General features: G+C 43.1%; 1 protein-coding gene across 2 annotated transcripts; it reads left to right on the top strand.

The window, feature by feature from the left end:
• Positions 1 to 633: 633 nt before the first annotated feature.
• Positions 634 to 16496, top strand: LOC141148618 (nmrA-like family domain-containing protein 1). 2 transcript variants are annotated; one of them, XM_073636226.1, is made up of 5 exons: positions 634 to 779; positions 5432 to 5673; positions 10907 to 11156; positions 12846 to 13036; positions 16271 to 16496. In XM_073636226.1, exons 1-5 carry the CDS (start codon positions 740 to 742, stop codon positions 16448 to 16450), a joined length of 903 nt encoding a protein of 300 aa, XP_073492327.1. In that variant the 5' UTR covers positions 634 to 739; the 3' UTR covers positions 16451 to 16496. The 2 variants fall into 2 exon arrangements, with proteins under 2 accessions (XP_073492327.1, XP_073492326.1); XM_073636225.1 differs by lacking the exon at positions 634 to 779 and adding an exon at positions 3613 to 3767.
• The last annotated feature ends 8751 nt before the right edge of the window (positions 16497 to 25247 follow it).

Raw genomic sequence — 25247 nt, forward strand, 5'->3', positions numbered from 1 at the left:
ATACAGACTAAGCACCATGAGGGGTTGATACACCACTGCTCACCCTGTGCTATGGGGAGGGCATTGGCTGCTAGTTGTATGAATTAGAGCAGCAGGGCCAGGGGAATTATTTAACCAAACTTGATGGATGGATTGATAGGTGGTAAATAGGTGGTTAAATAAAGCAGAGCATGTTTCAGGTAAGCCACAAGATGGCCATTGTTCACTTACATTTATTGTTTTTCTTGGAGTTCAACTTTAATTTTTTTTTTTGTAATTTTTACTTTCTCCATGAACAGATAATCTTAAATTACACACATTGAAACCTTATATGTCTTAACATATAGAACCATGCCCATTGATTGTTTGCTTCTGTAATTTATAATCCTTCTTTTTGCCCGTCAATCTCATCACCTCCACATGAACGTTACGGAAGAGCGCTGCATCTTAATGACGAAGGTTTCGATTGGCTGGCGGGCTTCCACAGGTAAAACACTGCACCCTGGATTGTGTGCACAGGGATCAATACATAATTGGCTATGGAATCAGAGAACAAAATGCTGCATTCCGGGCAGATCTGGATCTGGAGATCTGGACCAGCTTCAACTTATTGGCCTGGGAAATATATTTGCATTGCTGAGTCACATGGGCCGCATGAATAGATAAGTGGGAGAAGGAGGGGCACCCTAATTTTATATAAAGCTGAGGGTTCTTTGTCTTCTGGTTAATTTATTACCACTCGCCTCTTAACTCATTCACCATGGCTGGAAAGGAAATTATTGTGGTTTTTGGGGCCACTGGTAAGTAAATGACTGAATGTCGCAACAGCACAGAGGCTCAGTGGTCAGCACTGTTACCCTGTAGGGTTGTTACTATGTAGATTCATCTACAATCTATCCAAACCTCATAGTACAGTGTTTAGTACAACCTGAAGAGTTCAACTATTAGACCGTCTCTTTAATCATTATGGGACTCTATTAGTGCAATCTCTGCAAGTTCCTGCACACCTATTGTACCTGTTGAGGGTCTTTCACTCTCATTGACAGTGTTTTTTTACTTTTTTATTACGGAGGATGTAAATGGTGGAGCTGGAACACATGAAGATGGATAGGAACACTCAAAACTTACAGGTGGTCAGGAATTATGGCAAGGAGAGCCTGCTGTTGGAGTACCCAATACGGTCTTTCTCAACAGGGTTCTATGGAAGCCTAGGATTCCTCTAGAACCGGGGTCTCCAAACCTTCTAAGCATAGGGCCAGTTTACTGTCCTTCAAGCTTTAGGAGGGCTGGACTGTGGTCAGTGGGAGTAGAAAATGCCCTGGCATCAGTGCCCCACCCTTGGTTTTATTGGGGGCGATAGTGCCCTATTGTTGATATCAATGAGAAGAATAGTGCCCCATTGATGATGTCAGTAGGGGGAATGGTGCTCCGTCATTGGTATCAGTTGGTGGAATAGTGCCTCATGGGCTGGATAAAGGTAAACAAAGGGCCACATCCGGCCCCCAATCCACAGTTTGGAGACAACTGCTCTAGAGGTTGCTAGTGGTTCCTTGACTAATCATTAATGTAACCACTGGGGTAAAGGACATTTTACCTCCAATTTTCCACCATTGTAAAGACATTTGTCCACTGACCATCAATGTAAGCTATGGGGGCAGGGGAAGTAAAAGATATTGATATGAGATGCCCCTTGGCTCTTTGACCATAAATGTAAAAAGCCCTACTCAGCTGAACTACAATGTAAGTGGGACCCTTCTTCACTGACCACCAATCTAAGAAGGCATTTTTTCACTGACCATCAATGTAAGGGAGTGAGGGGCTTCTCCACTGATCACTAAAGTAAAATATATTCTTCATCCAGCTGTCCACCAATATGAGATGTCCCTTGTCTCATTGATCATAAATGTAAGACGTCCTTCTCTGCTGACCTACAATGTAAGTGGGGTTTTAATCCACTGACTGCCAATCTAAGGATATGTAAGGAGGGGATCTCCCCTGATTGCTAAAGAAAAGTAAAGTAAAGGATATTCTTCCTCTAGTTGTCCACCAATGGGAGATGTCTCTCGGCTCATTGACTATAAATGTAAGAAGCCCTTTTCTGCTGATCTACAATGTAAGTGGGACCCTTCTCTGCTGACGACCAATCTAAGGAGACATTTCTCCACTGACATCCAATCTAAGAAGACATTTCTCCACTGACTCTCAATTTAAGCGGGGGGGGGGGGGGGGCATTTTCACTCTTTTTTTTCTTTCTGGTAAGTATAATTTGTTTTTACTTCATGATTAGATAGAGCACAGTTTTTCTGATTAATGCTACAACTTACTGGTTGTGCTACTGTACTGTGAGCAGTCGTAGTAAATAATTTCTAACAGGGGTTCCCTAAAACATTAAAATTATTTAAGGGTTCCTCTCGGGTGAAAAGGTTGAGAAAGGCTGATCTAAGATAAATAAAAAAACAAGGACTGGGTCTGCCCACCACACTTGTATTACAGATCAGCAGATGACTTGATCAAGAGCATCAAAGTTGGCTAATCAGAACTCCCCACCAGCACTGCCACTCATCCCAACTCCCCGCCATTCATCCCACCCCCACCAAGGAGTAAGAGAAGGAATAAAAATAGAGAATACATGGAAGGGAGAGGAAAAGAGGGGGAGGAACAAAGAAAAGGGAGAGAAAGAATAAGAGAAAGAACAAGAAAGGCGGCTAGAGAGAGGGATGGGGGAAAAAAAACAAGACATTAGGAAAGAGAGAGATAAAAGGGAAGGAAAGGAGAACAAAGAGAGTGGTACATCCTAAAATGTACCATAAGGGATTTTAATATTGTACGAGTGGAAGGGACTCAGTGAGCGCTAAATGTCCATGGGTTAGGGGTGCAAATGACTTGTCTTGCCTTGGGTGCTGAAAACCCACGCTACGAAAATATTTTTACTGTTAGGGGTCCCCACAACCTGGGAAATTTTATCAAGGGGTCACGGCACTAGAAGGGTTGAGAACCACTGATCTATGACATCAGAACTACAGACTAAGCACCATGAGGGGTTGATACACCACTGCTCACCCTGTGCTATGGGGAGGGCATTGGCTGCTACTTGTATGAATTAGAGCAGCTGGGCCAGGGGAATTATTTAACCAAACTTGATGGATAGATTGATAGGTGGTAAATAGGTGGTTAAATAAAGCAGAGCATGTTTCAGGTAAGCCACAAGATGGCCATTGTTCACCTACATTTATTGTTTTTCTTGGAGTTCAACTTTTATTTTTTTTGTAATTTTTACTTTCTCCATGAACAGATAATCCTAAATTACACACATTGAAACCTTATATGTCTTAACATATAGAACCATGCCCGTTGATTGTTTGCTTCAGTAATTTATAATCCTTTTTGCTTGTCAATCTCATCACCTCCACAATAACGTTAAGGAAGAGCGCTGCATCTTAACCACAAAGGTTTTGATTGGCTGGCGGGCTTCCACAGGTAAAACACTGCACCCTGGATTGTGTGCACAGGGATCAATACATAATTGCCTATGGAATCAGAGAACAAAACGCTGCATTCCAGGCAGATCTGGATCTGGAGATCTGGACCAGCTTCAACTTTTTGGCCTGGGAAATATTTGCATTGCTGAGTCACATGGGCAGAATGCATAGACAAGTGGGCGAAGGAGGGGCACCCTAATTTTATATAAAGCTGAGGGTTCTTTGTCTTCTGGTTAATTTATTACCACTCGCTTCTTAACTCATTCACCATGGCTGGAAAGGAAATCATCGTGGTTTTTGGGGCCACTGGTAAGTAAATGACTGAATGTTGCAACAACACAGAGGCTCAGTGGTCAGCACTGTTACCCTGTAGGGTTGTTACTATGTAGATTCATCTACAATCTATCCAAACCTCATAGTACAGTGTTTAGTACAATCTGCAGAGTTCAACTATTAGACAGTCTCTTTAATCATTATGGGACTCTATTAGTGCAATCTCTGCAAGTTCCTGCACACCTCTTGAGGGTCTTTCACTCTCGTTGACAGTGTTTTTTACTTTTTTATTACGGAGATGATGGAGCTGGAACACATGAAGATGTATAGGAACACTCAAAACTTACAGGTGGTCAGGAATTATGCCAGGGATAGCTTGCTGTTGGAGTAACCAATACGGTCTTTCTCAAGTGTTCCATGGAAGCCTAGGGTTCCTCTAGAACAGGGGTCTCCAAACTTTCTAAGCATAGGGCCAGTTTACTGTCCTTCAAGCTTTAGGAGGGCTGGACTGTGGTCAATGGGAGTAGAAAATGCCCTGGCATCAGTTCCCCATCCTTGGTTTTAATGAGGACAATAGTGCCCTATTGTTGATATCAATGAGAATAATAGTACCCCATTGATGATGTCAGTAGGGGGAATGGTGCTCCGTCATTGGTATCAGTTGGTAGAATAGTGCCTCAAGGGCTAGATAAAGGTAAACAAAGGGCCACATCCGGCCCCCAATCCACAGTTTGGAGACAACTGCTCTAGAGGTTGCTAGTGGTTCCTTAACTAATCATTAATATAACCACTAGGGTAAAGGACATTTTACCTCCAATTGTCCACCATTGTAAAGACATTTGTCCACTGACCATCAGTGTAAGCTATGGGGGCAGGGGGAGTATAAGATATTGATATGAGATGCCCCTTGGCTCTTTGACCACAAATGTAAGAAGCCCTACTCTGCTAACCTACAAGGTACTACAATGTAAGTGGCACCCTTCTTCACTGACCACCAATCTAAGAAGGCATTTTTTCACTGACCATCAATGTAAGGGAGTGAGGGGCTTCTCCACTGATCACTAAAGTAAAATATATTCTTCATCCAGCTGTCCACCAATAGGAGATGTCCCTTGGCTCATTGATCACAAATGTAAGACGTCCTTCTCTGCTGACCTACAATGTAAGTGGGGTTTTTCTCCACTGACTGCCAATCTAAGGATTTGTAAGGAGGGGATCTCCACTGATTGCTAAAGTAAAGGATATTCTTCCTCTAGTTGTCCACCAATGGGAGAAGGCTCATTGACGATAAATGTAAGACGCCATTTTCTGCTGATCTACAATGTAAGTGGGACCCTTCTCTGCTGACGACCAATCTAAGGAGACATTTCTCCACTGACCCTCAATGTAGGGGGGGCATTTTCACTCTATTTTTCTTTCTGGTATAATTTGTTTTTACTTTCATTTCATAATTAGATAGAGCACAGTTTTTATGATTAACGCTACAACTTACTGGTCGTGCTACTGTACTGTGAGCAGTAGTAGTAAATAATTTTTAACAGGGGTTCCCTAAAACGTTAACATTATTTAAGGGTTTCTCTGGGGTGAAAAGGTTGAGAAAGGCTTATTTAAGATAAATAAAAAGCCAAGGACTGGCTCTGCCCACCACACTTGTATTACAACTAAGATATTATATTCATGGGGGTCCCTTTCTCTCATAGGTGCCCAAGGTAATTCAGTGGCTTGTGCTCTATTGGAAGACTGCACCTTTGCGGTCAGAGCAGTGACCCGGGACCCCAGTAAACCAGCTGCTGCAAAACTGAAGCAAGCCGGCGCAGAGGTGGTAGCTGGGGATCTGGACGATGAGAAGAGTTTGGAAGCTGCGCTAAAAGGAGCTCATGGAGCTTTTGTGGTCACCAATACGTCGGACCACCACTCTGACCATAACAAGGAAATCACCCAGGTAAACATTAATGGGCAGGGCTTTTTTCAGCTGGAACGTGGGGTTTATTGTTGTTGGGAAGGATCTATTGTTGTTGGGGTTGTCTATTGTTGCTGGGTGGATCTGTTGTTGCTGGAAAGCATCTATTGTTGGGGGAATCTATTATTGCACGGGGAATATATTGTTGCTCGGGGGGGGGGGGGTCTATTGTTGCTGGCTGCAGGAGATTTATCTTACCGACTTTCTTATATAAAATGAAAACGCTGCTCAAACTGACCCAGAGCTTCAGTTGTAAAGGTGGCTACCAGTGCTGCTCCGGCCATGCGCTGGACATGTTTCGCCCTTCCCTCCGGGGTTTGGTCAAAGGATGCTGATGCCTGCTTCCACATTCTGGACACCGGCAGGGAGAAGTGTAATCCTCCAGCTTTGAGCGGTGCTCTAAGTTCGAATGCGATTACCGACTTTCTTGTTATCATTAACAAATTCCAAAAAATTACTTCTTTACACCACAAAATGATACTTGGTTCTGTATTCTCTAAACAGGGTGGTACTGGGAGGTGGGTAGGGGGTGGAATCAAGGGATATGGCTTAGAGTGGGGGGGTCATGAAGACAAAGGGTGACTCAGAAGGGGGGGAGGGGGTACCTGCACCTATTCTCTAAGAAAAAAAGCTCTGCTAATGGGAATTGCGATAATATACTGCAAAGTATCCCTGGAATATACACTGGAAAGAGTGCAGGGAAGGGATACTAAAACTACCACAGTTGACCTCTTTAAGAAAATGTTGGTTCCTGGCTGTCTCTGGCTTTAGGGTAGAGATTTGTATTAATACATGTACTATTTAACTGCCAACATTTCTTATATTGCACCAGACATTTAGTCTAGCCTTCTGTTCATGGTTTGGATTATTTTTAAATGCCAATATAAGGAAGAGTAGAGGAGAATAAAGAGTGGATTAACATACTCCTACCTGGGGGTCTATTTATTAATGTTTTCACCCAAGATGCACACAGTTTTCACCCACCAGCATGGTGGCTAAGTGGTTAGCACTTCCTAGCAGCACTAGGGTCACCGATTCAAATTAAATTGCAACCACGGCACTACCTGCACAGAGTTTGCATGTTCTCCCTGTGCCTGTGTGGGTTTCCTCCGGGTACTCTCGTTTCCTCCCACACTACAAAGACATGCTGGTAGGTTAATTGATGACTGTCTAAATTGGCCCTAGTATGTGTATGAATGAATGTGAGTTAGGGGCTTTAGATTGTAAGCTCCTTGGGGACAGGGACTGATGTGAATGTTCAATGTATATGTAAAGCGCTGCATAAATATACTGTATGGTACTAGATGAGTACCTGTAATACATAAACAGATGTTTTTTAACCACTTAACAACTGGGCACTTAAACCCCCTTCCTAACCAGACCAATTTTCAGCTTTCGGTGCTCTCACATTTTGAATGACAATTACTCAGTCATACAACACTACCCATATGAAATTTTTGTCCTTTTTTCACACAAATAGAGCTTTCTTTTGGTGGTATTTAATCACAGTTGGGTTTTTTTATTTTTTGCGCTATAAAAGAAAAAAGACTGAAAATTCTGTAAAAAAATGAATTTTTCTTTGTTTCCGTTATAAAATTGATCATATTCGTGATTTTTCTTCGTAAATTTTGGCCAAAATTTATACTGCTACATATCTTTGGTAAAAATAAGTACAAATTGGTGTATATTATTTGGTCTTTGTGAAAGTCCAAAATCTGTGGTGCTAATATCTGAAAATTGATCACACCTGAAGTACTGACGGCCTATCTCATTTCTTGAGACCCTAACATGCCAGAAAAGTACAAATACCCCCCAAATGACCCCTTTTTGGAAAGAAGACATTCCAAGGTATTTAGAAAGATGCATGGTGAGTTTTTTTAAGTTGTAATTTTTTCCCACAATTCTTTGCAAAATCAAGATTTTTTTTTTCTTTTTTTTTTTTCACTAAATTGTCATATTAGCAGGTTATTTCTCACACACAGCATATGCATACCACAAATTACACCCCAAAACACATTCTGCTATTACTCCTGAGTATGGCGATACCACATGTGTGAGACTTTTACACAGCGTGGCCACAGAGAGGCTCAACATGCAGGGAGCACCTGCAGGCGTTCTGGAGCACCCAGGCCAATTCTGACATTTCTCTCCTACATGTAAAAATCATCATTTATTTGCTAGAAAATTACATAGAACCCCAAAACCATTATATATGCTTTTTTAGCAAAGACCCTAAAGAATACAATGGCGGTTGTTTCAACTTTTTATCTGCGCAGCAATTTTTTTAATGCTTTTTTTGGGAAAAAAAACTGTTTTGTGCTTAAAAAAAAACAAAACAGTAAAGTTGGCCCAATGTTCTTCCATAATGTGAAAGATGAAGTTACGCCGAGTAAATAGATACCTAACATGTCACCCTTCAAAATTGCACATGCTCGTGGAATGGCGCCAAACTTCACTACTTAAAAATCCCCATAGGCGACGCTTTAAAATTTTTTACTGGTTACATGTTTTGAGTTGCAGAGGAGGTCTAGGACCAAAATTATTGCTCTCACTCTAACGTTCGCAGCGATACCTCACATGTGTGGTGTGAACACCGTTTTCATATGTGGGCAGGACTTACATGTGCGTTCGCTTCTGCATGCGAGCACACAGGGACAGGGGCGCTTTAAAAAATGTTTTTCTTTTTATTGTTCATTTTACTTTATTTATTTTAGTTTGACACTTTTTTCCAAAAAAACATTTTTTTATCACTTTTTTTCCTATTACAAGGAATGTAAACATCCCTTGTAATAGGAATATGGTATGACAGGTCCTCTTTACAGTGAGATATGGGGTCAATAAGACCCAACATCTCACCTCTAGGCTGGGAAGCCTGAAATAAAAAAAAAAAAAAACGACCCTGGCTTCAATTGTAGCGGTAAGCCGGTAGAAGCACCTGAAGGCGGCGAGAGGAGGGGGACGTCCCCTCTCGCCTCCCGTAAGAACGATCAAGCAGTGGAACAGCCGCTATGATTGTTCTTATGGTGTAGGGAATCGCCGGCTGAAAAAGCTGATATCTGAATGATGCCTGTAACTGCACCCATCATTCAGATATCCCCGCACAAATGTCAAGGACGTTGTATGACGGTCAGCGGGCATGAAGTGGTTAAAACGCATTTTCTTTAACACAAAATTGTCCATTTATACAGTATTTCTAACACATAGCATGTACATACCAAAAATGACCCCCCAAAATAGATTCTCCTACTCCTCCTGAGTACGGCGATGCCACATGTGTGAGACTTCCACAGCCTGGCCACATACAGAGGCCGAGCATGGCCGAGCATGGCTCAACATGGCAGGGTATCGCCGAGTATGACTGGGTATGGTTGGGTATGGCAGAGTATGGCTGGGTATCACCGAGTATTGTAGAGTATCGCAGGGTATTGCGGGGTATTGCAGAGTAGTGCAGGGTATTGCAGAGTAGTGCAGGGTATTGCAGGGTATTGCACAGTATTGCAGAGTAGTGCAGGGTATTGCAGAGTATTGCACGGTATTGCAGTGTATTGCAGAGTATTGCAGGGTATTGCAGGGTAGTGCAGGGTATTGCAGGGTATTGCAGAGTATTGCAGAGTATTGCACGGTATTGCAGAGTAGTGCACGGTATTGCAGAGTAGTGCACGGTATTGCAGAGTATTACAGGGTATTGCAGAGTATTGCAGGGTATTGCAGGGTATTGCACAGTATTGCAGGGTATTGCAGAGTAGTGCAGGGTATTGCAGAGTATTGCAGGGTATTGCACGGTATTGCAGAGTATTGCACGGTATTGTAGAGTAGTGCACGGTAGTGCACAGTAGTGCAGGGTATTGCAGAGTATTGCAGGGTATTGCAGGGTATTGCAGGGTAGTGCAGGATATTGCAGAGTAGTGCAGGGTATTGCAGAGTATTGCAGAGTATTGCACGGTATTGCAGAGTAGTGCACAGTATTGCAGAGTATTGCAGGGTATTGCAGAGTATTGTAGGGTATTGCAGAGTATTGCACGGCATTGCATGGTATTGCACGGTATTGCAGAGTAGTGCAGGGTATTGCAGGGTATTGAAGAGTATTGCAGAGTATTGCAGGGTATTGCAGAGTATTGCAGAGTATTGCACGGTATTGCAGAGTATTGCAGAGTATTGCAGGGTATTAGAGTATGGAGGGATGGCTGAGCATGGATGGATGAATGTTACTGTATTTGTCACAGAGCAGCGCTGTGGGCACTACAGATCCAGCCCACAGCGATGCTGCCATCCGATCCCTCCCCCTCTCCTCTGACACTGTACTGATCGGTACACAGAGGGGAGGGAGGAACCGGTTTGTTTACATGTGATCGCTCTGTCATTTGATGGAGTGATCACATGGTAAACGGCTGCGATCAGCGGCCGTTTACTGTGATCCGTGATGCGCCTGGTCCTCTGGACCCGGTGGTCACGGATGTTATCGGGGGCGTGCCCCAGGGGGCGCGCGAGAGCGGGATTCTGGGAGGACGTTCATGGACGCCCTCCCAGAATAAGCCGACCGCGCTGTAGCCGTCTTTCAGCTATGGCCCGGTCGGCAAGTGGTTAATGGAATCTTATGTGAAATATGTGTAAATCTTGGCTGAAAATACTGGTAAACTCAGACTGGGAAAGGGAGAAGCAGCTCAAGCAGCCAATTAGTTGTGCCAGCAATGAGCCAGTTGATAGGATGAGAGAGAAAAGTGAAAGATTGACCATCGGTCTGCTTCTTATCCTTTTGCTGTTCATTCACTGGCTGGACTGGGGAAGGCCGAAACCCGTATGTGTTGCTGAACTGCAGCGGATATATATCAGGTCTCCTCTCCTGTCAGACAGAGCTGTGCTGTGTTAATCTGAGGACTGGATGGACAGAGACAAATCCTTTGGCAGATGAATCAGCTCCCATATGTGTGATTCATATGTGTATTTAGCTGTTTGTTTGAAGTTCAGTTGATCTGGTGGTGACATGGGTGTGTCCTTCATCTATATATTCTGTGCCAAAAGATTTCCTCTTTTCCAATCTCAGAATGTTGAGAGGTACATATGGCTTTTCTTTTTTTCTTTTTTACTGTTTGTATCAATAAATGCTTCTTTCTAGTATTACCTCTGGTCAGACTGACCATATTAGAGTCTGCCGATCTCAGACCTCAGTCCGTTTCCCCCCAACTTTGAGGAACTGTTTTGTCCTCTTCTCTCCTAGGGAAAATTGGTGGCTGATCTTGCCAAGCGCCTGGGCCTGAAGCAAGTGGTATACAGCGGTCTTGAGAACGTGAAAAAGCTGACCGGTGGAAAACTGGGCGTCCATCACTTTGACAGCAAAGCAGAAGTGGAGGAATATTTCCGACACATTGGATGTCACATGACCAGCGTGAGGCTTTCCTTTTACTACGAGAACTTCCTAGGCGAATATAAGCCCCATAAGTGCGAAGATGGGAAATCCTATGCTTTAAGTATGTAGCTGAAAATATGTTATTTTTTTATTAGAATTTTTTTATTTGTATGATGGAAGACAGTATAGGGTGTGCACCCCAAATGTATTAAAACATGGACGGTGCTAGTAAAGCAGTGGATGGTGTCAGTAGTTTTTTATTTTTACTTCCTTTATTCATTTATTATTTTTTACAATTTTTTAGGAGCCCTGTTGGAGGGCTTTAGTGAAATATCAGCAGGGGGGAATCTGCGCCGCACTGGCTGATTAGGGTGTGCCCAGGCACACCCGGCACACCACCTGCGCCCGCCTATGGCCTGCATTTAGATTGGAACTTTCGGCTGCCAGTGACAGTCAGCATCCAGCACTAAACTGAGGAGCGGAGATTATCAGCTCCTGGGCTTCTGATCATGCTACAGGGGGGGGGGGTTATCTTGTAGAAGATGACTGTAAACACAATGGGGTTGATTCACTAAAACTGGGGTGTGCACCATCTGGTGCAGCTCTGCATAGAAACCAATCAGCTTCCAGGTTTTGTTTCAAAGCTTAATTGAACAAGCTGCAGTTATTGGCTGCCATGCAGAGCTGCACCAGATTTTGCACTCTTTAGTTTTAGTAAATCAACCCAAATGCTTCCACATTGACACCATGTGTGGCACCATGGCACTTTCCCTTGTGCAGAGCTGAAGCCGCCCTTTCTTGCCTCTCCCTGCAGCAACTGATCACTCCTATAATGATCTATTGTTGTATGATTGCTGTCAGCAATAGATCATTACTAGAAGGGATCTGTTGCTTCAGAGCTACATGGAAAATCTAAAGCTAATATAATAAAGCTAAATAAAGCTAAATTAAAAAAAGAAAATTTACTAAAAACTAAATTAGGGACGCAAAAGACATAAAAAATTTTAGTTTTTGAAAACCTGTGAAAAAGGCGCCACTGTGCTAATTTGTGCCCTTGTCAACCCGACATAATCTTATTTAACAATGTATACAAATAGATTATTGCATGCAACTTAACATCAGAAAGGGGAATAATTCTGTCCTAAAGTAAAATGCAAACCTTCACTGTATGTTTTACCACTATGTTATGTTACATAAAAATCATACTTATGTGATTTCCTTTTAATCAGCAGAAAATTTATATTTTTTTTAATCAAAATCTGCTGCCAAATTAAGATGAAAAAAATAAAAAAATAAAAAAAATAAACATTCTTTGACTCAAAATAATGACCTGGGGTCTCATGTGGTTAAAACCACAGCAAGTTTTGAAATATATCTGTTGTCCTTCCCATGAGCTCTTAATTTCATGTGGTGAGATGAAAACCCTGCCTATGCTACACTGAAATCCCTGGTACGTGATACTGTACCTCAGTTTTTTTACTTAGGAAAAAGGGAATAAAGAATATAAATCATCTATTCAGCTGTTACGGGTTTTCAGGAGAGAGAGAGATAGGTTTATTCAATAAGCCAAAGAACAATGTCTTTATTAAAATGGTATCTAACTGGATGCCATTGGCTACTGCAGTAGGAAGAAGCTCTGCAGGGGCGGGGATTAATTAACAATTGTATGTAGAACTGAAAATGTTAGGCCATATCAATACTGAAAATAAACAAAAAATATAAGGGGAGCGAGAAAGAATGAGGAGAGAAGTGAAAGATGGACACTGCCTGAATAAAGCTGAAATTATATTTTTATCTATGTTGATATTAGACCTGCCGATGGGTGATGTCCCCCTGGATGGGATCTCGGTAAAGGATTTAGGTCCATGTGTTGTCACTATCCTGAAGCATCCATCCCACTATGGCGGGAAGAATATCGGACTCAGCGCAGAAAAGTTAACGGTGGCACAATACGCACATATTATGTCTGAAGTCACCGGAAAGACCATCAAAGATGCCAAGGTAACAATCACTTTACATATATACATATGTGGTAGCTCTTTGTTACAGATTTCCAGTCATCTGCACAATGCTCTAAGTTGTGCTAGAAGTAGGAAGCCTTATCTGTACTGATTCATGTCATCCCTTGCATACCAGCTGAAATTTCAAATCAGAAACAAAGATGACTGACACAAATTCCTGTCTTATGTCATTTTGACTCTTGCGTACATTTAATTACAGACAGTCAGGGTCAACTTCCCGCGTGGCCAGCATATGCATAATGCAAGTGTGACACTTTTAGTCAGTTACTTCATAATCTGATTCAAGTAATATCGATAGAATTTTTTTTTTTAAGGATTTTTACAAAAGGCTTTGTGGTATAGTAAAATTCCAAACTTTTCATGTATGTTTTTGTATAAATAAAAACACAGAAAAGCCAGCTAGAACCCGAGAACTGCAAAGTGGTGTATGGCGCCAACGTATAGTGTTAACTACTGTATGTAAAAAAAAGTAAATCTTTAGAAGAAAAATGAATAAAAGATGAAAGAAAATCACTCTTGGTGAAAAAAAGTTTAAAGCCTCGTGCACACGATCAGATTTTTGGACAACCGTTCGCCCCTATTTTGTGGCATGCTAGTCTCATGTCGAAAGTGAAGAGGTTACTCACTATACGAAAATTTTCGTACGACAGAATACAGCTTCAGAAGGCACGTAATGTGTTGAATAGTTTTGTATGCATTCTTTCTTTTCTGAGCATGCGTAGTCTTAGGCTTACAATTTTTTTCGTACGAAAACCGTACTAATGAAACAAAAATCGGACGTTGAGTTCACATCCAACAAAAATCTTATAGTCTGCACATCCAGCTTTTGTCTGGTACTTACTACTGCACCTCAGTTTTTTTACTTAGAAAAAAGGGAATAAAGAATATAAATCATCTATTGAGCTGTTACGGGTTTTCAGGAGAGAGAGATAGGTTTATTCAATAAGCCAAAGAACAATGTTTTTGTTAAAATGGTATCTAACTGGATGCCATTGGCTGCTGCAGTGGGAAGAAGCTCCGCAGGGGCGGGGACTAAATGAACAATTGTATGTAGAACTGAAAATGTTAGGCCACATCAGTACTGGACCGCAATCACTGTCAAAAACACCATGCTAACGATCCAAAAATCGTAAGATCGTTCGCCGGACTAAATTTTTCTTCTGATTTTCATATCGTGTCTACGGGCCTTAAGGGGTAAACCCTATCAGAAAGTTTCTGTAGTATTGGCTGCTAGTGATGGCGAGACTTCAGGAGTGGGCTGGGGATCTGGAGACTGTGAAAACATGAGGACAAGGAAAAGGAGAGACGCGTCAAACCACTCCTAGTGCAGCACCGTTTTAATAAACGGTAACAAAATGATAACAATATAAAATGCACTCACATAGTGCTCAGTGGGTGAGGGCTTGCCAGATGCAGTGGTAGAGGGAGCTGCCGGTGGATCCTATGATGTTCACCACAAGCACCGGGTGTCAGCTGAAGCTGCAGCCTTAAGGGGACTTGGGAAGACGTCGGCTCGGTCTCTCGATGTGGAGGTATTCCGGAGCTGTCAGCCTGGGTGCCACCTACCACCAAGCCCTCACCCGCTGAGCTCTATGTGAGTGCATTTTATATTGTTCTCATTTTGTTACCATTTATTAAAATGATGCTGCACTAGGAGTGGTTTGGTGCTTCTCTCCTTTTCCTTGCCCTCCTGTTCTTGTATAGGCATTAATAAAATTACCTTCAAAGGGTAACTCCACTTTCCTGGGGGAAAAGAATAGCAAATAAAGAAAAAATAATATAGCGCATATGATTGCGACACTAATCATTTTGTAATTGAATGTTATTAAAAATTACCTTTCCTTTTCAATCTGCGGCCAATGTAACTTTCTGAGAATACATTGCAATATAACTACCTGGAGTTTTCTGTACACAGAATGTGTACTTACCACTCCCTAGAAACATAATTTCCTGCTTGTGTGATTGGCTCAGCAATTTTCCCAGAAGTCTGCCTAAGATACAAGTCAGAATTCAGGCATCCCCTGCAACAAAAATATAATTTTTTGAGAGATACTTTCAATAGGAACCCGTCTAAAGGGATGCAGGCCCAGCAGATTTACTCATTAGTGCCCTTGCAACTACGCGCACCCCGTCCCCTGGAGATGATACAGGGAATGGGTGGCACTAGGGAGCATGGGCCACCAGCAGGTATGGAATACTTTGTGGAAGACTGCAGAGCCGGGTCTGGGGGTGCAGGAGTCCTGGAACTGGTGGAATTCCCAATGTGGAGTAGGAAAAACTGTAAGCAAGCAGAGGGTCAAACACAAGTAATAGACAAGGCAAGTCCGTATAGGCAGGCCGGTGGTCAAACACTGGTGGCAAGCAGAGGAAGTCCGTTAAACAGGCCGAGGGTCAATCCAGGAGAGAAGTAGCGTGGTGAGAACAGTCCGGGTCACAACAGGAGATCACGTAAGCATAAACAGGAAACAGGAACTAACAGGAGCTGACGACAAACCAGCAATCCGTCTGAGTGCTGGAGCCGATTTAAATAGCCCCACCAGAGTGTCATGGTGGGCGTGCGCACCCGTGTGCTATCGCGCATGCGCGTGCGCCGCTCCATCGGACCGTGCGCACACATGCGCCAGAGCGCCAATCCACCGCGCACGCGCCCAGGGACATGGTGAATGCGGCTGGAGAGAACCCTTCTCTGACAGGCACAGAGAAACACACATGGTTCCCTTCAGAATAACAAAAGGTAGGAGGAATCTGCAACAAAGTTTGTTATAATCCCTGCAATGTATAATGATCACCCAAAGGGCAATGTTTTTTTCTCAACAAAAGTGGAGTGGAGTTAAAAATTAATGCAAAACTTAGAGACAGTGATTGGGAGGCACAGGGAAATGGGCTAATAAGGGAGGCTAGAGTCCGAAAGGTCTTTCGCCTGTTTCCTGGGTTGCTCAATCATTGGTTTCCAGTGTAAAGGAACATGTGTTGAATGTTACATAACATCATGTTAGAGAAGTTGGGGATCATCCCTTGAATAACATCAAAAAAAGATCAAGATCTCCCCCCTATAGTTGGTCTATCATGAATGGAGCCAAATAGGTGTGACCTTATGGGTTCCTGAAAGAAGGGGCTGTGGGTTTATTCAATGAACTGTATGGGTTGGTAGGAGGGAGAGGGTCCAGAAGGCCAAGAATTAGTTCATAATCATATATCTACATTGCACCTTCAGATCCACCCTGATGATTTCGAGAAGCGCTGCGCCCATGGAGTGAAGCACATGGCTGACATGTTTCGATTCTACATGACGAGACCAGAACGGGACGTGGAAATGACCCACAAGCTCAACCCCAAGGTCAAGGCTTTCCGCCCTTGGATGGAGGAAAACAAGGCCGCATTCTGTAAAGAGTGAAAACAATGGAAAATATTTTTTTTTAATAAACCGTGAGCCAGGTGTATTATTGATCATTCCGTGGTCTGTATCTAACATCTAACTGACACAGTTGGATCCACACTTGGCTGGTGACAGGCCAGAACAGGGAAAGAAAAAGTAGAACATAGAGAAATATTCCCACACTTGACTATACCATATTTAATTATTGAATTGAGTTTATCTTTATGTATATGATATATAAAACAAAGAATACATCAAAGGGCCAGTCCACTCAAACATGATAATGTTGTTATAGATGAGTCTAAAAACCTGAGGGATCTTCAGGCCCTATATGTACTGGGGACTACAGTAATAAGGTCTCCCCAAAGCCGGTCATACATGTCACGTTCCCTTACAATCACCATTAGATTTACCAATAATTGTGTGGTACAATGGTCCGTCTGTATATAAATTTAACAGATTATTTGAGTAGGCCCTTGTTTCTAAATCTAATGCCAGCCACACCAGTTAAGATCTCATTTTGCAGCTTTCGCACACCTGCCTTTAGACTTACAAATTAAATTAAAGTATGAGGATCTAACTGGATAACCCTTTCCATTCTTATCCAATCAGGGAGGCCCTTGCACTACACAGTTGTGTAGAAAGTTCAAAGAGACCCTGTCATTAAAGTGGTATTAATCCCCAAACCAAAAATGTGATATATTGCAGCTTACCAAACATTAGATGTTGTGGCTCCATTCGTTTTCATCATTTTAATGGTTCATATGTAAGTTAAAAGAAAATGTTCTTCTGCGCTACTAATATAAAGTACGTTCTATATATTAAATCTAAGAGGTTACTGCTTAACACCAACTGTTATTAGCAGACCAGAGTAAAAAGAAAAATATGTGAAGCGCTCCCTCTTTTCCAAAAAAATACTATGTGGTGTAAATACAAAATAAATAAAATAAAGTAGTGACCCCTAGGGGGAGTATTGCATATGACACCAAAAATATATTAAAGTGGAGTTCCACCCAAAAACGGAACTTCCACATTAAGGGAAGGTGACCCCCTGACATGCCACATTTGGCCTGGCCTTTTTTTTGGGGGGGGAGGGGGGGAGTGGAAAGTATTTTTTTAGAGGGTTCACACTCCCACTTCCTCCCGGCGCACCGCAGGACCGTAAGGGAGACCACCTCTCCCCCCTCCCTCTCGGCAATCATCTGGGACACGTCACAGGTCCTAGATGATTGCCCGGCCAGTTACGGCGTGCCACGTGGCTCGCGCATGCGCAGTGCGCGCCTGGCTGTGAAGCCACAGCTGGGCGCCCACAGTGACAATGCCAGTGCAGCAGAGAGGAGCGAGAGACTAGCGGGGTTTCGTTTCCCCGCTTTGCTGGACCCTGGGACAGGTAAGCGTCTGATTATTAAAAGTCAGCAGCTGCAGTATTTGTAGCTGCTGACTTTTATTTTTTTAAGCGGAACTCTGCTTTAAATATATCACAATGAAAGTGGTATGTGCAACCAGTGACCTCTAGTGGGTACAAAACTTATAACACATATATATGTCAGACAAAGTCCATTAATCCAGTGATATCTTCTGTGAACCAATGCTGTCCACACACAATCCAATAGTGAATGATAACAAATGAGTGACTTAACACCACGTGGATCCTCCACCAGTCACACTATGCGCTCACCTCCCAGAGGGGCCCCCAATTATTATTATACAGGTTTTATATTTTTATTGTACAGGATTTATATAGCGCTGACAGTTATGCAGCACTTTACAATATTAGGGCAGATAGTACAATTACAATTACAATACAATTTAATACAGGAGAAATCAGAGAGCCCTGCTCGTTAGAGCTTACAATCTAGGAGGGTTTGTCAAGTTATACAAAAGGGTAATAGCTGTGGGGGATGAGCTAATGGAGAAAATAATGCAGTTGTCAGATGGAGGCAGGATAGGCTTCTCTGAAGAGGAAAGTTTTCAGGGATCGCCTAAAAGTGGATACATTTGGAGACAGTCTGACAGATTGGGGTAGGAAATTCCAGAGGATGGGCGAGGCTCAGGAGAAGTCCTGGAGGTGGATATGGGAGGAGGTGATGAGGGAGCTAGAGAGCAGGAGGTCTTGGGAGGAACGAAGAGGGCGGTTAGGTTGGTATTTTGAGACTAGGCTAGTGATGTGGCTGGGGGCCGAGTTGTGGATGGCTTTGTAACTTATTGTTAGTATTTTGAATTTAATTCGTTGGGCGAGTGGCAGCCAATGGAGGGATTGGCAGAGAGGGGTAGCAGACACTGAGCGGTTTGTAAGGTGGATGAGTCTGGCAGCAGCATTCATGATGGACTGAAGGGGGATAGTCTATTTAAAGGAAAGGAGAGGGAGTCTAGGCGAGAGATAACCAGAGGGTGAATCAGGAGTTTTGTGGTTTTGTTGGTTAGAAAGGGACGTAGTTTAGAGATGTTGCGGAGGTTGAGGCGGCAAGCTTTGGAAAGTGATTGGATGTGGGGCCGAAAGGAGAGTTCAGAATCCAGGATAACACCTAGCACGCTGACATGTGGGGATGGGTGGATGGTTGTGCCATTGCTCTTGACAGATAAGTCAGGTGAAGAGGCACGTGGGGGAGGAAATATTATAAGCTCAGTTTCGGACAAGTTGAGTTTGAGGAAGTGGTGTGACATCCATACAGATATGTCGGTTAGTAAGTTAGTGATGCGTGAGGAGACTGATGGAGTGAGTTGAGGGGTGGAGAGATAGATTTGTGTATAGAGCCAACAGTTTGCGCAGAACTTAACAAAATGAAGGCAGACATTACAGTTACATTACAATTTTGGTACAAGAGGAATCAGAGGGCCCTGCTGATTAGAGCTTACAATCTAAAAAGAAGGGTCAATTGATACAAAAGGTAATAGCTGTGGGGGTTGAGCTGATGGAGGAAGTAAAACAGTATTAGTTAGATGCAGGATAGGCTTCTTTAAAGAGAAGGGTTTTCAGGGATCGTCTAAAGATGGATAGATTAGGGGACAGTCAGACAGATTGGGGTAGGGAGTTCCAAAGGATGGGAGAAGCTCTGGAGAAATCCTCGAGGCGAGCATGGGAGGAGGTGACAAGGGAGCTAGAGAGTAGGAGGTCTTGGGAGGACCGAAGAGAGCGGCTTGGTTGGTATTTTGGGACTAGGTTAGGGATGTAGCTGGGTGCAGAGTTATGGATGGCTTTGTAAATTATTGTTAGTACTTAGAATTGTATTTGTTGGGTGAGTGGAAGCCAATGGAGGGATTGGCAGAGACGGGTGGAGGACATTGAATGGTTGGTAAGGTGGATGAGTCTTGCATTCATTATGGACTGAAGGGGGGATAGTCTATGTAAAGGTAATCCAATGAGGAGGGAGTTGAGTAGTCAAGGCGAGATATAACAAGGGAGTGAATTAGAAGCTTGGTGGCGTCATTAGTGGTGTCATTAGTTAAAAAGGGGCGTATTCTGGAAATGTTGCAAAGGCTAAGGCGGCATAATTTGGACAGGGATTGTATATGGGCCTGAAAGGACAGTTCAGAGTTTAAGGTTACCCCTAGCACCCTGGCATGTGGGGATGAACTGATAGATGTGCCATTGATCTTGACAGAGAACTCAGGGGAAAGGACAAGTGGGGGAGGAAATATTAAGAGCTCAGTTTTAGATAGATTCAGTTTGAGGAAGTGGTTTGACATCCAGGCTGATATGTCTGTTAGTAAATCAGTGATGCGTGAGGAGATTGATGGGGTGAGCCGAGGGTCAGAGAGATAGATTTGAGTGTCATCAGCATATAAATGGTAGTGGAAGCCATGGGAGGCTATCAGCTGGCCCAGGGAGGACGTGTAGATCGAGAATAGTAGAGGTCCAAGGACAGAACCTTGGGGGAGCCCAACGGTAAGAAGAGTTGGAGAGGAGGAAGTCGAGTTGTAAGTAACACTGAAGGTGCGATGAAATAGGTAAGATTGGAACCAACCGAGAGTGCAGCAATGGAGACCAAGCAATTTGAGTTTTTTGAGGAGGAGAGGGTGGTCAACTGTATCAAAGGCAACGGAAAGGTCCAAGAGTAAGAGTATGGAATAATGACCGTTGGTTTTGGCTGTTAGTAAGTCGTTTGTGAGTTTTAGGAGGGCAGTTTCTGTGGAGTGCTGTGGGCAAAATCCAGACTGAAGGGGATCAAGAAGGGTATTCTCAATGAGGTGATCGCTCAGTCGGTTGTAGACTAAACGTTCAAGGAGTTTGGAGGCAAAAGGGAATAAAGCGATTGGTCTCAGGTTGTTAAGATTGGTGGGGTCTAGTGAGGCCTTTTTTCATATAGGAGTGACTAGCGCATATTTTAGAGGGTTGGGGAAGATACCAGTAGAGAGTGAGCGGTTGAAAATATGAGTTAAAGAGTGTAGGATAGAGTCAGATGGTGACCATATTATTTGAAAAGGAACGGGGTCCAGGGGGCAGGAGGTTAGGTGGGCTTTAGAAAAAAAGTTTAGTGACTTCCTCTATAGTAGCTGGGTTAAAAGAAGGAAGTATTGATTGTGTAGGAGGACAAGGAGTGTAAAGTGAGGGAGATATCTGTAGAGTGGAGATCTCGAGACAAATTGCCTCAATCTTATTTTTTAAGTGATTAGCAATTTCCTGGGCAGTGCGTAAGTTAGTGGTGGAGTACGAAGTAGAGTGGTAAAGGTAGAAAAGAGTTGGCGGGGACTGCGTGAGAGTGTGTTAATGAGAGTGATAAAGTAGGTCTGTTTGGCAGTGTGGCGGGAGGAATGGTATTTTTGGAAGGCAGATTTATATTGGCTGAAATCTTATTGTGACTTGGTCTTACGCCACAGATGCTCAAGAACGCGGCTACGTTTTTTTGAGGCTTCTAGTATTGTCTGTCTGCCAGGGTTGTAGCAGTCGGGGCCTGATTCTCTGTGTAGTGAGGGAGGGAGAAGGTACCCAGGATGGATGACAGTGAACTGTTGTAGACAGAAGTGGCCAAGTTGGGGCTGGACAAGGATGAGATTTTGTCGTAGAGACAATCTGTAGCAGAAAAAAAGAAGAGAAGGGTTAAGATGGCGAAGGTTTCTAAAGGGCAATAGTTTGGTAGTTGGAAGGCAAGGAGGAGGCAGACAAGGAGAGAGTGAAACTAATAAGGTGGTGATCAGAGAGAGGAAAAGGAATATTGGAGAGGTTGTTCGGAGTGCATAGGTAGGAGACTATGAGGTCAAGGCAGTTGCTAACAGAGTGAGTAGAATGAGTAGAGTAGTGACCAAGTTGGACCAAGTAGCACCTTCCCCTTTGGGGTCTCAATCCAGGATCTTTAAGCTGCCAATAGTAAACTCCTGCGAGCGTGATCTCTCATATAAGATGGCAACAGTATAATACTGTAAAACGAAATGTATTTAAAACACAAGAAACTATTCCACTCACATTTAGGAATGCACCATACCTGGTGCATACAGGTGATGAACTTAAACATACACAGATCTGTCCCTGGGGGTCACAAAGTCGCCTGCAAGTCCTCGGCCCTGCTGCCCTCATGGGTGATCGTGTATTGGGACTCAGTTTGTGGGGTATTGAGGAATACCATAGTCAATGGAGGGGGTCAGATAAAATTAAGTCAATGAGTAAATGCGAATCATGGTGGATTTATGAGATGAAATCTCTTAAGCCAAATGGATTGAATGCAGGTTTCGATCTCAATTGCTTTATCGCTGATAAGTAGAGCTAAGCAGGTCCCTCTTTGGGTGGTCCAAACTAGTTCCTCTTGTATTATCGCTGCCGATATTTATTTAATATTTTTAAAGCTTACTAATAACCTTGGGGTGAATTGTGGTTCTAGAGGAAGGGTGTTTATACACACGTCCCCCCCTTTTTTCTGGTGTTACCTAGGTAATATAGGAAGGCATTTTTTGCCTCCCGATTTATACCAATATAGGTTAGTTCATATTGGTTTAGGTTTAATGGTAGCTTAAGGGGTTATAAGCTGCTCGTTATGGATAGATGTGCTGGTATTAGAGACTCCCTGGAGGGTCAATGCTAATATTTTTATTTAATTACATACTTGTACATATATTTTTCTTCCTCAGATGTTTGTAGATTGTTATATGATGTTAATCATTAAATCATGTAATCACCAAATCATCGGCACTCTTAGGCCATGTAATTTAGATTATAGTTAAGATAGTAGATACGCCCATGTTAGTGGCTTAGTCATTTTATTATTACATTTTAAATTTTTAAAATGTTTTATTCTTTTAACTCTTATTTGGTTTGTCCCATCTCGTCGGAGGGTTAAAATAGTATTTATTCCAGTTAATTGCTCTAAATATTAAATATAAAATTATGAGGGTAGGGGACTTCTTTAAGTTCCTCCCCCCAGGCCAGTATATGTATTGTATAGGATCTCTATACATATACTGATTAAGAGATTAAGCCTCCCTATATGTTCACACTTTGGCCTCTGCTGTAGCAGTTTATATTAATAAGGACATATGAATTTTTGTATTAGTTTGTCATTATGCCATATGTAGTTTCATTCATTCGGAACATCACTAGTAAAATGGCTGTGGAGGGGCTTCTAGAAAATGGCCGCTGTCAGGTATAGGTATACACAGCTATTCCCTATGCAGGATTTATTAGTAAATCACCAGTAAAATGGCCATGATAGGCTTCTAGAAAATGGCCGCTGCTATGTTTATACACAGTTACTCAATTTGGCCCTTTTCCTCCATCTCCCTCAAAATCACGGCAGACCACGGGAAAATGGCTGCCGAGTTTACTATGTTTTCTTATTGGTTTAGGAGCACTATAAATATTAGTGTGATGACCACAGGAGTATACCCTTTGATAAAGTCGCATGTGAGTGACGAAACGCGTCAGTGGGTGGGGCTTGTGACATCATCACATGATTGGTAGGAAGTACACAATCACCCGTGAGGGCAGCAGGGCCGAGGACTTGCATACGATTTGGTGACCCAAGGGACGGATCTGTATATTTTCAAGTTCATCAGTATGCACCAGGGAAAGTGCAATTCCTAAATGTGAGTGGAATAGTTGGTTGTGTTTTAAATACATTTTGTTTTACGGTATTACACTATGCTAGTTCCTTTTTTACCCTTATGTTGCCATCCTATATGAGAGATCACGCTTGCAGGAGTTCACTATTGGGAGCTTAAAGATCCTGGATTGAGACCCCAAAGGGGAAGGTGCTACTTGGTCCAATTGGTGGCCGCTCTGGGAGGTGAGTGCATAGTGTGACTGGTGGAGGGTCCACATGGTGGTAAATCACTCATTTGTTATCATTCACCTTTGGATTGTGTGTGGACAGCATTGGTTCACAGAAGATATCGCTGATGGATTTTTTCTGACACATATATATATATATATATATGTTATAAGTTTTGTAACCACTAGAGGTCACTGGTTGTACATATTAATGTTATTGTGATATATGTGTTATAATTTTTGTACCCACTAGAGGTCACTGGTTGCACATACCACTTTCATTCTGATATATTTAATATATTTTTGGTGTCATGTGCAGTACTCCCACTAGGGGTCACTACTTTATTTTATTTATTTTGAATTCACACCACATAGTATTTTTTTGGAAAAAAGGGAGCGCTTCACATATTTTTCTTTTTCTCTTCTATGCAAGTTATTGCCATAAAAAGTGTTTGGGGACCCGGGTCCTGCCTCAGGGGACATTTATCAATACAAAAACGGCCGTTTTTTCAGGAGCAGTTATTTTATTAATGCTTAAAGTGAAACAATAAAAATGAAACATTCCTTTAAATATAGTGCCTGGGGGGTGTCCTTAGTCTGCTTGTAAAGTGGCGCATCTTTCTCATATGTTTTACTGTTCCGCAGCAAAATGACATTTCTAAATTAAAAAATGGCATTTAATTGCTTGCGGCTGTGATGTATTGTCGGCTCCCGGTAATATAGATGAAAAGCAATGAAAAAAACGGCGTGTGGCCCCTTCCCAGCCCATACCAGGCCCTTCAGGTCTGGTGTGGATTTTAAGGGGAACCCCGCACCAAAATTTTTTTTAAAATGGCGTGGGGATCCCCCCAAAAACCATACCAGACCCTTATCTGAGCAAGCAGCCATGGCAGGCCAGGAAAGGGGGAGGACGAGAGAGCGCCCACCTCCTGAACCATAGCAGGCCACTTGCCCTCAACATGGGTCCCCCCAAAGCACCTTGTCCCCATGTTGATGGGGACAAGGGCCTCCTCCCCACAACCCTTGCCCGGTGATTGTAGGGGGCTGCGGGCGGGGGGCTTATCGGAATCTGGAAACTCCCTTCAACAAGTGGGCTCGCAGATTCCGGCCCCCCCTGTGTGAATGGGTATGGGGTATATTGTGTCCCATGATGTCCATTCGTCTTCAATCACAGAGCTGACGGACCCGAAAAAAAAAAGAAAAAGCTCTGCCTCTATGGGAGGCGTCCCGCCGACTGCTGTCTCTTTGCTGTGACAGCTGTTATATAGGCAAGGGCGGAGCCACCCGGTGATGTAAACTGGTGACCCGTCCCCTCTGGCGTCTTGTGACGTCACATGACATCAGAAGGGGGCGGGGTCACCGCCCTTGCCTATATAACAGCTGTCACAGCCAAGAAGCACCCTCCCCATATTGAGGGAAAGCAGCCTGGTATGGTTCAGGAGGGGGGGGCACTCACTCATCCCCCCCTTTCCTGGCCTGCCATGGCTGCTTGCTCAGATAAGGGTCTGGTATGGATATTGGGGGGTCCCTCATGCAATTTTTAAAAAAAAAAGTTTGGAGCGGGGTTCCCCTTAAAATCCATACCAGACCTGAAGGGCCTGGTATGGATTTTGGGGG

The sequence above is a fragment of the Aquarana catesbeiana genome, linkage group LG06 (assembly GCF_042186555.1).
Source record: "Aquarana catesbeiana isolate 2022-GZ linkage group LG06, ASM4218655v1, whole genome shotgun sequence".
NCBI classification, from domain to species: domain Eukaryota; kingdom Metazoa; phylum Chordata; class Amphibia; order Anura; family Ranidae; genus Aquarana; species Aquarana catesbeiana.

What these genes read in the sequence shown, in the direction of transcription:
- LOC141148618 (XM_073636226.1), top strand. Translation starts at nt 740, where the DNA reads ATGGCTGGAAAGGAAATTATTGTGGTTTTTGGGGCCACTG. An exon ending in TGTGGTTTTTGGGGCCACTG is followed by an intron (nt 780 to 5,431) that starts GTAAGTAAATGA and finishes TTTCTCTCATAG; the next exon opens with GTGCCCAAGGTAATTCAGTG. An exon ending in AGACCATCAAAGATGCCAAG is followed by an intron (nt 13,037 to 16,270) that starts GTAACAATCACT and finishes TTGCACCTTCAG; the next exon opens with ATCCACCCTGATGATTTCGA.